The sequence below is a fragment of the Lolium rigidum genome, chromosome 5, assembly GCF_022539505.1.
Source record: "Lolium rigidum isolate FL_2022 chromosome 5, APGP_CSIRO_Lrig_0.1, whole genome shotgun sequence".
Taxonomy (NCBI): Eukaryota; Viridiplantae; Streptophyta; class Magnoliopsida; order Poales; family Poaceae; genus Lolium; species Lolium rigidum.
Window position 1 is genome coordinate 242945786 of NC_061512.1, and position 12541 is coordinate 242958326.

The 12541-nt window shown below is 42.9% G+C and overlaps 1 protein-coding gene across 1 annotated transcript; it reads right to left on the reverse strand.

Moving 5' to 3' along the window:
* Positions 1 to 4621: 4621 nt before the first annotated feature.
* On the reverse strand, positions 4622 to 7749 carry LOC124657362 (probable glucan endo-1,6-beta-glucosidase B; the record flags this gene model as incomplete). Its single annotated transcript, XM_047195928.1, has 3 exons — positions 4622 to 5345; positions 6238 to 6643; positions 7623 to 7749. Coding segments are annotated over 3 exons (1257 nt in total), but the record flags the coding sequence as incomplete, so codon positions are not given.
* Between the last annotated feature and the right edge of the window lie 4792 nt (positions 7750 to 12541).

Genomic DNA, 12541 nt, shown 5'->3' on the forward strand with positions numbered 1-12541 from the left:
CATAGGAGCATTTGCTCCTATTGTGTGAATCCACATTTCAAAGTGTCAAAAAATTCTAAACTAAATTTTTACATGTACATCTAGACATTTTATGTTGGTACACAAATTTTTAGAAATATAAAGTTTTTTATGTGGCTCTTGTTAAAATGACAAATTTTGATGTTGTAACACGACTATGTACAGCATATATTTTTGTCTTTTTTGTACACATCACACAAAATGTTGTTTTTCCATAAAAACTTATTTACGAACATAGAATGTCACGATGTACACCAAAAAATTTATGTCAAATTTTTTTGACATTTTTAAAATTAATTTTTAATTATTTTGTATAATGGGAGCATTTGCTCCTATGAGCCAAAACGCCACCTCCTGAAGTACTGGATTATTAACTTGACGTGGTACATCTTCGCAGATGCCTTCTGGCGGATCTTATGAGAGCCATCTTCCTCCAAATGCATCATACACCCTATATGTTGACGGTCTCCCTACCAACTGTACTAGACGGGAACTTACACGTATCCTTTTTTGCATAGTATTCTCTTTCTGTGTTTATGTTCTCACCAATCGACCTCTCAATCTTTTCTGTTGTGTTTTAGCTTTCACCATTTATTGCTTCAGCTCCTTGACTCTTCTTTCTCTAGACATATTTCGCCGTTTTACCGGGTTCTGTGATGTAAGGCTAGTCAACAGAGGATTTAATAATAGACATGTAATAGCTTTTGTTGACTTTGACACTCCTGGCCAAGCCTTTTCTGCCATGGAGTCTCTGCAAGGTGAATTAATCTAATATCTTTGCCAGCCTAAGTTGTGCCTCTTACATTGTAGGATTCTACTTATAATACTTATGTTACCATTCCTTGTTGAGTTGTGTTCTGAACATCCTTTGCATTACTATCATTGTCTCCCTAAGTTGTTTCTCTTACATAAGTACTTACGGGTAATCATCAATCCTTGTTGACTGTTTCATTTCATTGTTTGTTTGCACAGCTTTCCTGTTCTTACGTAGCTAGAGTTTACATGCTAGAATTTGCATGCAGTCCACTTGCCCTATTATTTTCTGCTATGTTTCACTTCCAATAGGTTAATGTCTTCACTATTTTTTGTGTATCACACATTTTTCCTAATATAAGTTTATTCATTTAATATTCAGCATGTACCAGATAGCTTTTAACCTGAATGTTGTGACAAGCAAGGTTTTGGGTCCCGAATGAAAAAAAATCCCGAGGGGGGTCGGGATTGCCGGTTACCGCGGTAACCGGAAAATCCCGACCGGTTACCGGACGAATTCGAAAATCAAAATTTGAATTCAAATTCCTCGGCAGGACAATTTACAGAGGAATTTTGTTAAAATTCAAAAATTTCAGAAAAAGTCAAAAAATTCGGGATTTTTTGGCCGGTATACCGGTTTCCCGAGGGGGGTCGGGAAGTCCGGTTCCCGCCCGGTAAACAGAAATCCCGCCCGGTAACCAAATCCCTGGTGACAAGTGCCTTGTATTGCTACTACTACTATTTTTTCTTTCTCTAGTATTTTAGTACATAAAACTCTGTTCCATAGATGATCAATTTCATGCTTTCTAGAGTTAGCATAATCCCTTATTTTTGTATGTCTCGCTATCTTACTATAGTACATATTGTCTGTGTTATAACTTTAAGTGGAAACAAACTGTGATGCTTCCTTTTGCAGGTTACATGTTTGACATATATGACCCATACACACACAAATTGCACCTCCAATTCTCTTCTCCTGGTCCGAGGTCAGGCGATGGACCTCGCGGTAGGCGTTAAATCATGTGGGTCTGGGTTTCTTCTATATCAATCTGAAACCTTCAATCTTCAACTTCATTGCTTCTGTTACCTCATGAGCGAGAATGGATAACTTGATTGTTTCTCAGACTTTACCTGATACGCTATGATAATCCTATGTTAGAACTGGAACCGGTATTTTTAGTTACATGTTTTATGAGATGCTATAGTTTTATGATGCACTGTAACTTATCATGTACTATCTGCCTGACCCATACATGTTGCACTGTCATAAAACATTTGGGTGAAATGATGCCGGGGGAGTAATTCGTGTAATAAACTTTAACGGTCTTGTAAAACACTCTTCTTCTTAATTAATTGAATGGGGCAAGGCTTTTGCGCCCCGTTTCAAAGAAAAATAATCCTTGGTGCTCCTGTCGATATTAACTGACATGAATGAGCCTACTCAGTATTTTCTCGTATAACTTTAACAGTTGACATAGTAACTTGATTGCACTGTAAGTTTTTTATGTGCACCTAGTTTATGACCTATATGATTCCTGGATCCTGGATTCTTTGTGCAGTGATGTGCTTATTCCAGCATGTGCATTATATTATTTAGTTTATGTGCATTATATTATTGGACATCTTAATTTTAGCTGTTGGATTCTTTCTGCAACAAGATACTTCTCCCATCATTATATTATTGGTAGAATCAGTCTTGTGCAGGATTAACTGTTGGTGCTGAACCGCCCTGAGATGATCTGGTAGAATGTCTTGTGCGAATCTTGGCTCTGGATGATTGCTGGCAGGAAGGCTCCTAGCAATCTTCCGCTGAATGCCGCCACCCTCATGCTTTGTTGTAAACCTTGTGTCTAGCTAAGTGTATAGCTTCCATTTCCCTGTTTTTTTAGCTTCAGCTTTTCCTTTGCCTTCCATTATTTATTCTGGCTGGCCTAGGATATTCTGTTTTTTGCTTCCTCTTTGTTTTCAACTATTAGTGCCACATCATAATTTTTTTTAAAAAACAGATAAGGCCCCGAAGGGCCGAGAAGCTCCATTAGTCGGTGGGTACAATTACAAAAAAAGTCCTTGGCTTTAGTAGCAATAGCACAAGAGTCCAAAGAAATTACAAAAAGGAGATAAAGAACAAAGCAATCGGGTCCTTACCAAATCCAGAGCAAGAGAGAAGTACCTGGATCTCTGCTCCGCCGGGGAGAGCACACAGCTTGGCCTCTCCTCCTCACCTCCACGGCCGGCCAGAAGAAGATCCGCCGTGTGCCGCAGAAAGCATCTCCCCTCCCCCTCGCCTCCATGGCCGGCCAGGGGAGGCTCTGCTTCGCAGCGCCTCAGCAGCATCAGAAGATCCGCAGCCTCTACCTTATTTGCGGAGACCGTGGCTCCCTCCTCGCTTCTATGCTCCGACCACAGGAGACATAGCAGCAAGAAGAAGAACCCTAATCCCCAGATCTTGCCGCCTAGATCTGAGGTACAGCTCCAAGCCGCCACTAGGGGACGAAAACTAGAAGGAAAACCTAAGTATGTACAGCCGGCGCCTTCTCCTCTCCATCTCCGGCTGGCTATTCCGGCGGAGAGGAGGAAGGAGCAGCCCGGAGAGGAGGATGAAGAGGGCAGCTACTGTAGCAAGCTGAGAGCGGGTTGGGGGGGTGGGGGGAATGAAAAAGGTCCAGTGTCTTGGTGCTTTGCTTGTAGTTTGTAACTCAATTATTGGCTGTAAATCATTAGTATGTATTCCTCGAACAACTAGAAAATATTACTATATATAAAAGCTTTAGCACTTTGCTATGCCCTCGTGCCTTTGGGCACCGTTCATGGTGCATGAGCAGTGTAACAGTTCCACATTCTCTTTGACCTTTTAAATTTCTGAATTCAGTAGCAATTTAATTACGTTGCAGCAATTTTTATCAAAGCATAACTTTTCAGCGGCAATTTTAATTTAACATCGTAATAGTTTTTCGCGAGGCGTGGTAGCTACCTATATTTTTCCGAACGCAATTGCTTCGTAGAAATCTTGAATGCCAAACCGATGTCACCTATAAAACCGCCCATTAACTAACTAATTCTTTTACATGAACCTTCAACCACAACCGTAGTTCTGGACAGTAATTACCTGCAAGTAATTTTTCGCCGGTGCATAAGTCGTTAGCAGTCAAGAAAAATCCAACATTCGCCACCTCTTTTACCCGGGGAAAATAATGTTGTGTTTTTCATTATTCAGAAGGAGGTTCTACTTCTGGGAGAATGCGATAACTTGTCCATTGGTACCATAGGTTTGTTTTGCTCTTTTGATGTGAGATCTTCTTTCTTGATAATTGGGTTTCAGGTGATGTAATCCAAGCATCAAATGTAGATTTGCAGTTGATATTGATAAGGGCACATGCACTGCAATGAGGTACTATGTGATTCTGGCTTAAGTTGATTGATTTCATGGTGCAAGGCTGCATGGAGACATGTTTTGTGCAAGGCTATCTGGGCTCCAGAAGTTCTCAGAATATGACAAGCAGATTAGAATTTGATGTGAAACCTCGCGGATACTCCTGATGACTTCTTTTTCATAGATACTCGCTGGTACTTCAATTAAATTACTTGTAGCAGATTTAGGCAATCTGGGACAAGTAATTTGTATCGAAGGGAGTAATATTATTAGACTTGAACTACATACTGATCAATACATAATGCAATCATATTTGGCAGGCTATATTCTGGAACTTTGGAACACTGAAATCTGATAAGAATTTTACCGGCCGGACAAAACTCCAATTTCACTGTAGAAATTAAAATCTTAATTCATGAAATTTGCATGCTTATGGGGAAAACTGGCGGCACATTAATAAGAGGTATCAATAGAGCTCATCTAAAAAGTCGCAGTACTACGATAAGGGTAACACACATCCTGATACACATTCCTTTCCAAGGCAGCGGCATCGGTGGGGACCAGTTTGAGGTATGTGGCATGAGAATAGGTCCATCGAGGATCATTCAACTGCGTCTTCCATGTCCAGTAGATCCAGCCACTCATCCCAGGCTCCTCGTAGAGCTGCTGTTGGGCCGTGAAGAACTTCTTGAAGAAGTCCGTGTCATCCGGGCTCACGTCCGACGTCATGCTCCACTCGCCGGTAATGGCGAACGCCTGCCCGTTCACGATGCGATGGTCATTGCAGGCGCTCCTCATGAGGCTATCCCGGTTTCCCCTGTCGCTGATGGCGAAGCCAATGTAGTTGTGGTCATCGAACGCAACATACTTGTCGTTCGCCACGGCAGAGTTGTCGCGTGCGTTGCCCGAGTCCCATTTCTGGGACATGAATTGCACGTGGAGCTTGTTGCCGTCAGCCACACCGAGCGACGCTTCGGCATCTCGGACCGCCTTGAGAGAACCCGGGTAGTACTTCTGCACCAGTCCGGGGACCTGACCGGGGGCAGGGTACCGTCGGTCTGGGTCGTGTCCGGAGACGGGCTCGTTGAGAACCTCAATCATGCCGACGGTGGCATAGGCAGGGTTTGTGTGGATGCGCCTTGTCATCCAAGACATCCACTTCTGGGCGCGGTCGAAGTTGTAGTCGTTGAAGAAACCGGCCGGCATGGGCGGCGCCAGGGGTATGCTGGTATATGCAATTGAATACCCATGATTTGGGCAGAAAAAACATTGAGTACAGGGAATATGCGGCCCGTTAGCCCAACCACAGCGCCTCAGCCCAACCCAACCTCATGACGCTGCGTTGTCTCGCTCGCGATTCGCACGAAGTCAGTCACGAACAGAGTACACGCAGAGGAGAGAAGAGACGACACGGGCAGCAACCCTAGGACGATTCCAGTCGATCCAAGCGGAGGCGGCGGCGGGCCGGCGGCGTGGCGCGGCGCGGCTACGAACAGCGGGCGGCGGCCGGCGAACCAGCAACCGCGGCGCGGCGGACGGCCGCCGGCGAGCGGCGATTCGGCGACGCGATGTCCAGCCAGAGCCACGGCAAGGGGAAGGGGCCAAAGCGCAAGGTAATATTTAGACTTCATTTCCTCTCTATTTCTTCAGATTTCAGTCTAGATTTAGCCTTTAGGCCTTGTTTTAGGATATTGCTGCTAGATGCACATTTAGTTGCTAGTTTTAGGATATTGTTGCTAGATGCAAGTTCCTAATTTGAGTAATTTCCTCAAATTTTCGTTTGTTTACAAGCTTCTTAAGTTACATGGTAATAGGATCAATTATTCTATCAAGAAAAGGTACTGCTTGTATGCCTCAATGCAAATGATTAGTTGTATTTATTGATAATTACTATGGATTTATGGTTTTATGAACTTATCTATTTTGTGCTGTTATTTGACTGAAATATTGTTGGTACTAGCGAATTTGTGGCCATATGTCATATATATATATATACTATATAGCTTTTATTTTGTTCACATTGAGTTTTGAGCTTTTTTTGGGGAGGGAAATGAATACCCTTCACCCAATTCCTGGAGCCGCTGTTGCCGGCCGGCTTGTTGTTTTGGCCGGTGAAGACATCTTGTTGCTGACCGCCGGGAGCCCCGTGTAGATCCATGATTACATACATACCGAGATCAGCGGCCTTTTGGACGACGGCGTCTAGGTAGGGAAGCATCCTATTACCGTCGGCAAAGGGCTCGCTGGCCTTGTCGACAATATCTACGTTGGACCAGTACCCAATGGGAATGCGAATCGTGTTGAGTCCAACGTCGTGGACTGACTGGACACTGTCGGCATTGATCCAAGTCCTCCAGTGAGTCTCGAACTTGTCGTTACCTGCTGCTCGTTTACTTCCCAAGTAATTGTTTCGCATGCAGTCGAACTCGGAGGCAGCACCGTTGCAGCCCATGACGTTGTTCCACTCGTCGCTCATCATCCACGGCTCACAGACGAGCCAGCCTGAGAATTTCAACCCGTGTTAGTTAGAGCATCTCCAACAAAAAATGTAAACAAAAAATCTCACAACACGCCTTAAAATTTGCGGTCGGCGATAAAGCTAGTTTCTACAACACGCCTTAAACAAATATGTCGTAAAAAGTGGCAATACACAAAAATAGGTGCCCAAAAGTTGCTTTTTGGTGCCCTATTTTATATCATGTGTTGAAGATGTTTTTAATACTCCCCTCGTCCCAAAATATAAGGTGCCCATAAATTTAGGCGTTGGCCAACAGTTTACAACTTTGACTATGATTTCTACTTATAATATGTCAACAAAATTTACATAAATATGTACGAAATGAAAAATAATAATTTCAAGGTGAATGCAACAATACCAACTTTATGTTCTGAATCCATATAATTTTCTTACTCTTGTGCATCAAATTCTAGTACTTCCTCCGATCCATACTAGTTGATGGTAAAATAAATGTATCTTCAATTAAAATATATCTAGATGCATCTATATTAGCAGCATCAAGTAATAAGAACTGGAGGTAGTATATATTAGTGGTTAAATTTGTGCATCAAATACTAGGCAAAAAAAGCATGACTTCTATTTTGGGGAGAGGGGGAGGGGAAGACATAGGTAGCGAATTTTATACTCCATATTAATTTATTCGGTGGGTGTGTTGTCGTGAACTTCCTTTTAGATGTTGATCTAGTGCTGTCAGGTTTTTGTTCCGTAGTAGATGCTCGACTGTCAGCGGGTTTTCCTGATGGTGCGAGGGTGGCCTCTTTCCCGTCCCCTTATTTTGTGCGTGGGTGTGTTTAGCTGAACTCTTGTATTTCTATTATGTCGCATTAATGGAAAGATGGTAGCCCGTTTGGCAAAATATGTTAATTTATTCGGTTATTACTAAATTATTAGCCAAAGTTTTTTCTTAAAACACGTAATACTCTAATAAAATGGTACAGAGGCAGTAAATAAAACGAGACATACCACCGAAATTGACACCCCTGATCTTGTTGATGCCCTTGAAAGCAGCCAAGTCGTGCTCCTTGGGAAGCCAGGCCGAGACAGCACCGGCCAGCAGCGCCAGCGTCGGGATAATAAGAGCAATTCCAATAGTATAGCCAACTGTTGGCTATAACAAGATATCATATCATTTGTAGTCATCATATAGCTAACATGTACAATAGTTGGCTATAAGAATGTAGTACTTTACTAATATATGGCCCACCTTTCACTCTCACAAGGTGCCTAGGAGCACGTGCAAGAGGTGGCTATTGCATAGTAGCCCACCTCCCTTCTCTCTCCTCTTCTCTCTCCTCCAACTCATCTAAAATATATTATTTAATGTCTTATAGTCAGCTGACTGGACTCTATTGTACCTGCTCTAACGAGAGAACGATGCATCTTGTATGCTGCCCAGCGCTCTCTAGAGGAGAGGGTTAGTCGCGGTGAGTGTGAGTTCAGCTGTTCACAGTTGGCGTTTTTATAGTCTGGGCCACGTTAGACGGAGAACATAAAAGGTGCTCTGCCCGTCGCGATTTCATGGGCGCGTTCCCTCTGTAGCCGCCTGTGGGCCCTGATGATGGTGGCCAGCTTTGGCATTGTGCCTTTTTGTTTTGGCCGGCATTAGTAAACGTATTGTCGGTCGTTGTCGTTTAGCAGGAGACGCACGGAAGGAAATTTTCTGTTACTAAGTATCTTCAATAGCCGCACTAAATTTCGGTGCGCTAAATGTCGCTTTTACCACGCTGTAATTGTATAGCGCGCTGCCGTGAAATGTCCCCCCGAACGCTCTATTATGCAGCGCATGCTCGGGCGGTAAAAATGTTCCTCCACCGGTCGCGCCAAAATACAGCGCGCGCCGGCGAAAAACAATTTTCTACACTTCTATGCATTCAACAAGATCAAACACTCACATAAATCATGAAACAAATGACCTAACATAGTTTAGATGGACACAAAATGCAACACACACAACACATAATCCAAGAACGACACACAACATGACGTAGTTCAACAACGATACACAACATAGGGTTCAAATGGACACAAAGTGCAACACACAATTTGCATATCACAAATGCATCTCACATTTCCGCATTCTCCAAGTCATCACCTTCTTTTGCTTCTTCTTCATCGACATCTTGGGTTGAAGTAGTAGGATCCATCGAGGCCACGAATTCTCTCGGTGGTGCTCCCATGGCTCCATACACACCACTCACCGATGCTCCCACAATCCCTCCGAAGACTCCTCCATAGCCCGGTCCTCCCATGGCGGGCATGCCTCCCATGGCGGCCATGCCTCTCATGCCTCCTCCAAACATGGACATGCCTACTCCAAACATGTTGGCCGTAGGTGTGTTCATGTTGGCTACCAACAATCTCTTCTTGGCCAACACTTCATCGCGAGCAAGGTTGATATACTCATTTTGCCCCCCATCCATGTGGGAAGTATCCATCAAGAAAAGCTTCCTCTCCTCCTCCACGAGTCGTAGATGCTCCTCGTTGGCTTGCCTCTTCTCCTCCAAAGCCAACTTCATCTCCTCGTTGGTGGTTAGCCTCTCCTTCAAAGCGGCTCTCCGAGCCTCCATAGCATCCATAGCCTCTTTCTCCAAGTTTCTTGCCACCTTCCTATCTTCATTTGCTTGCAACCTTGCGTTTGCAATCCTTTTCATAGCGATGGCAATGTCATCATCTCGGGCCATTTTACCCTTCATATCTTTGGTGGTCTTCCTACCAAGCACATTCCCCCTTCCATTGTTCACCGTTGCGTTTGCAATCCTTTTCATAGCGATGGCAATGTCATCATCTCGGGCCATTTTACCCTTCATATCTTTGGTGGTCTTCCTACCAAGCACATTCCCCCTTCCATTGTTCACCGAGTGAGGAGTGGAGCTTCTCTTCTTGCCTTCGTCACTTGAATCATCATTGATACGTCCCAAACGTATCTATAATTTCTTATGTTCCATGCTACTTTTATGATGATACTCACATGTTTTATACACATTATATGTCATAATTATGCGTTTTCCGGAACTAACCTATTGATGAGATGCCGAAGGGCCAATTGTTGTTTTCTACTGTTTTTGGTTTCAGAAATCCTAGTAAGGAAATATTCTCGGAATCGGACGAAATCAACGCCCCACATCCTATTTTTCCACGAAGCTTCCAGAACACCCGAGAGCCACCAGAGGGGAGCCCTGGTGGGCCCCAGATGATAGGCTGGCGCGGCCAGGGGGTGGGCCGCGCCCCCCTACTGTGTCGTCGCCTCGTCAGCCCTACGACTCCGCCTCTTCGCCTATTTAAGGGCCCCTGACCTAAAACCTCGATACGAAAAAGCCACGGTACGAGAAACCTTCCAGAGCCGCCGCCATCGTGAAGCCAAGATCTGGGGGACAGGAGTCTCTGTTCCGGCACGCCGCCGGGACGGGGAAGTGCCCCCGGAAGGCTCCTCCATCGACACCACCGCCATCTTCATCAACGCTGATGTCTCCCATGAGGAGGGAGTAGTTCTCCATCGAGGCTAAGGGCTGTACCGGTAGCTATGTGGTTAATCTCTCTCCTATGTACTTCAATACAATGATCTCATGAGCTGCCTTACATGATTGAGATTCATATGAGTTTTGTATCACTATTAGTCTATGTGCTACTCTTGTGATGTTATTAAATTAGTCTATTCCTCCTTCACGGTGTAATGGTGACAAGTGTGTGCATCGTGTAGTACTTGGCGTAGGTTATGATCATAATCTCTTGTAGGTTATGGAGTTAATTATTACTATGATAGTATTGATGTGATTTATTCCCCCTTCGTAGTGTGATGGTGACAGTGTGCATGCTATGTTAGTACTCGGTTTAAATTGCAAAGATCTATTATGCTCTAAAGGTTACTTAAATATGAATGTCGAATGTTGTGGAGCTTGTTAACTCCGGCATTGAGGTGCTCTTGTAGCCCTACACAACGAATGGTGTTCATTATCAAACAAGAGTATATGTAGCACAAAGGAAGAGAACTTATTTATTATGTGATTAATGTTGAGAGTGTCCACTAGTGAAAGTATGATTCCTAGGCCTTGTTTCCAAATACTGCAATCATCGCTTGTTTACTATTTTACTGCATCTTTACTTCCTGCAATATTACTACCATCAACTGCACGCCAGCAAGCACTTTTCTGGCGCCGTTACTACTGATCATATTCATTCATACCACTTGTATTTCACTATCTCTTTGCCGAACTAGTGCATCTATACATCTGACAAGTGTATTAGGTGTGTTGGGGACACAAGAGACTTCTTGTATCGTGATTGCAGGGTTGCTTGAGAGGGATATCTTTGACCTCTTTCTCCCTGAGTTCGATAAACCTTGGGTGATCCACTTAAGGGAAACTTGCTGCTGTTCTACAAACCTCTGCTCTTGGAGGCCCAACACTGTCTACAAGAATAGAATCACCCGTAGACATCAAGCACTTTTCTGGCGCCGTTGCCGGGGAGGAAAGGTAAAAAGCACTCATACTCCGGTCCCAGGTAACTAAGTACTTTTCTGTTGCCGTTGTGTGTGTGCTCGAAGCTATTTCCTTTAGATCCTACAATTGCATCTTTTTGTTTCTTATTAAACACTAGTAAGGCATAATGGAAAACATCTGTGAGCTTTTTGTACTATTTCCCGAGTCAAGACATGAATGGTTTAACGCGAAAATTAAAAAACCTATGGAACCTTATTTGCAGGCTAGTAGTAATATTAGTATGAACGCATTGAACACCATTGTTGATAATGATATAGGAAATTCTAATCTTGGGGAGGTCGGTTTTGATGAAAATGATCTCTTTAGCCCTCCGGGTATTGAGGAGAAAGTTTATGTTGATTATGATATGCCTCCCATATATGATGATTATAATGATAGTGGTCTTTTGGTGCCACCTACTATGGAGGATAAATTTGATTATGATTATACTATGCCTCCTATATTTGATAATGAGAATAATAATGATAGCTACTTTGTTGAATTTGCTCCCACTACAATTAATAAGAATGACTATGCTTATGTGGAGAGTAATAATTTTATGCATGAGACTCATGATAAGAATGTTTCATTTGATAGTTATATTGTTGAGTTTGCTCATGATGCTACCGGATATTATTATGAGAGAGGAAAATATGGTTGTAGAAATTTTCATGTTACTAAAACACCTCTCTTTTTGCTGAAAATCTTGAAGTTACACTTGTTTTATCTTTCTATGCTTGTTGCATTATGCTTCATGAACTTGTTTATTTACAAGATTCCTTTTCATAGGAAGTGGGTTAGGCTTAAATTTGTTTTGAATTTGCTTTTTGATGCTCTCTTTTGCTTCAACTACTATTTCTTGCGAGTGCATCATTAAAACTGTTGAGCCCATCTTAATGGCTATAAAGAAAGAACTTCTTGGGAGATAACCCATGTGTTTATTTTACTACGATACTTTTGTTTTATATTTGAGTCTTGGAAGTTGTTAATACTCGTAGCAACCTCTCCTTATGTTTATTTTATTGCATTGTTGTGCCAAGTAAAGTCTTTGATAGTAAAGTCAATACTAGATTTGGATTACTTGCGCAGGAACGCATTTCTTTGTCGTCACGAATTTGAGCAGTAGTCTCTGTAGAAAAATTAAAAAATCTGCCAATTTACGTGGGTGATCCTCAGATATGTACGCAACTTTCATTCAATTTGAGCATTTTCATCTGAGCAAGTCTGGTGCCTCTATAAAATTCGTCTTTACGGATTGTTCTGTTTTGACAGATTCTGCCTTTTATTTCGCATTGCCTCTTTTGCTGTGTTGGATGGATTTCTTTGTTCCATTACCTTCCAGTAGCTTTGAGCAATGTCCGAAGTGTTAAGAATGATTGTGTCACCTCTGAACATGTGAATTTTTGA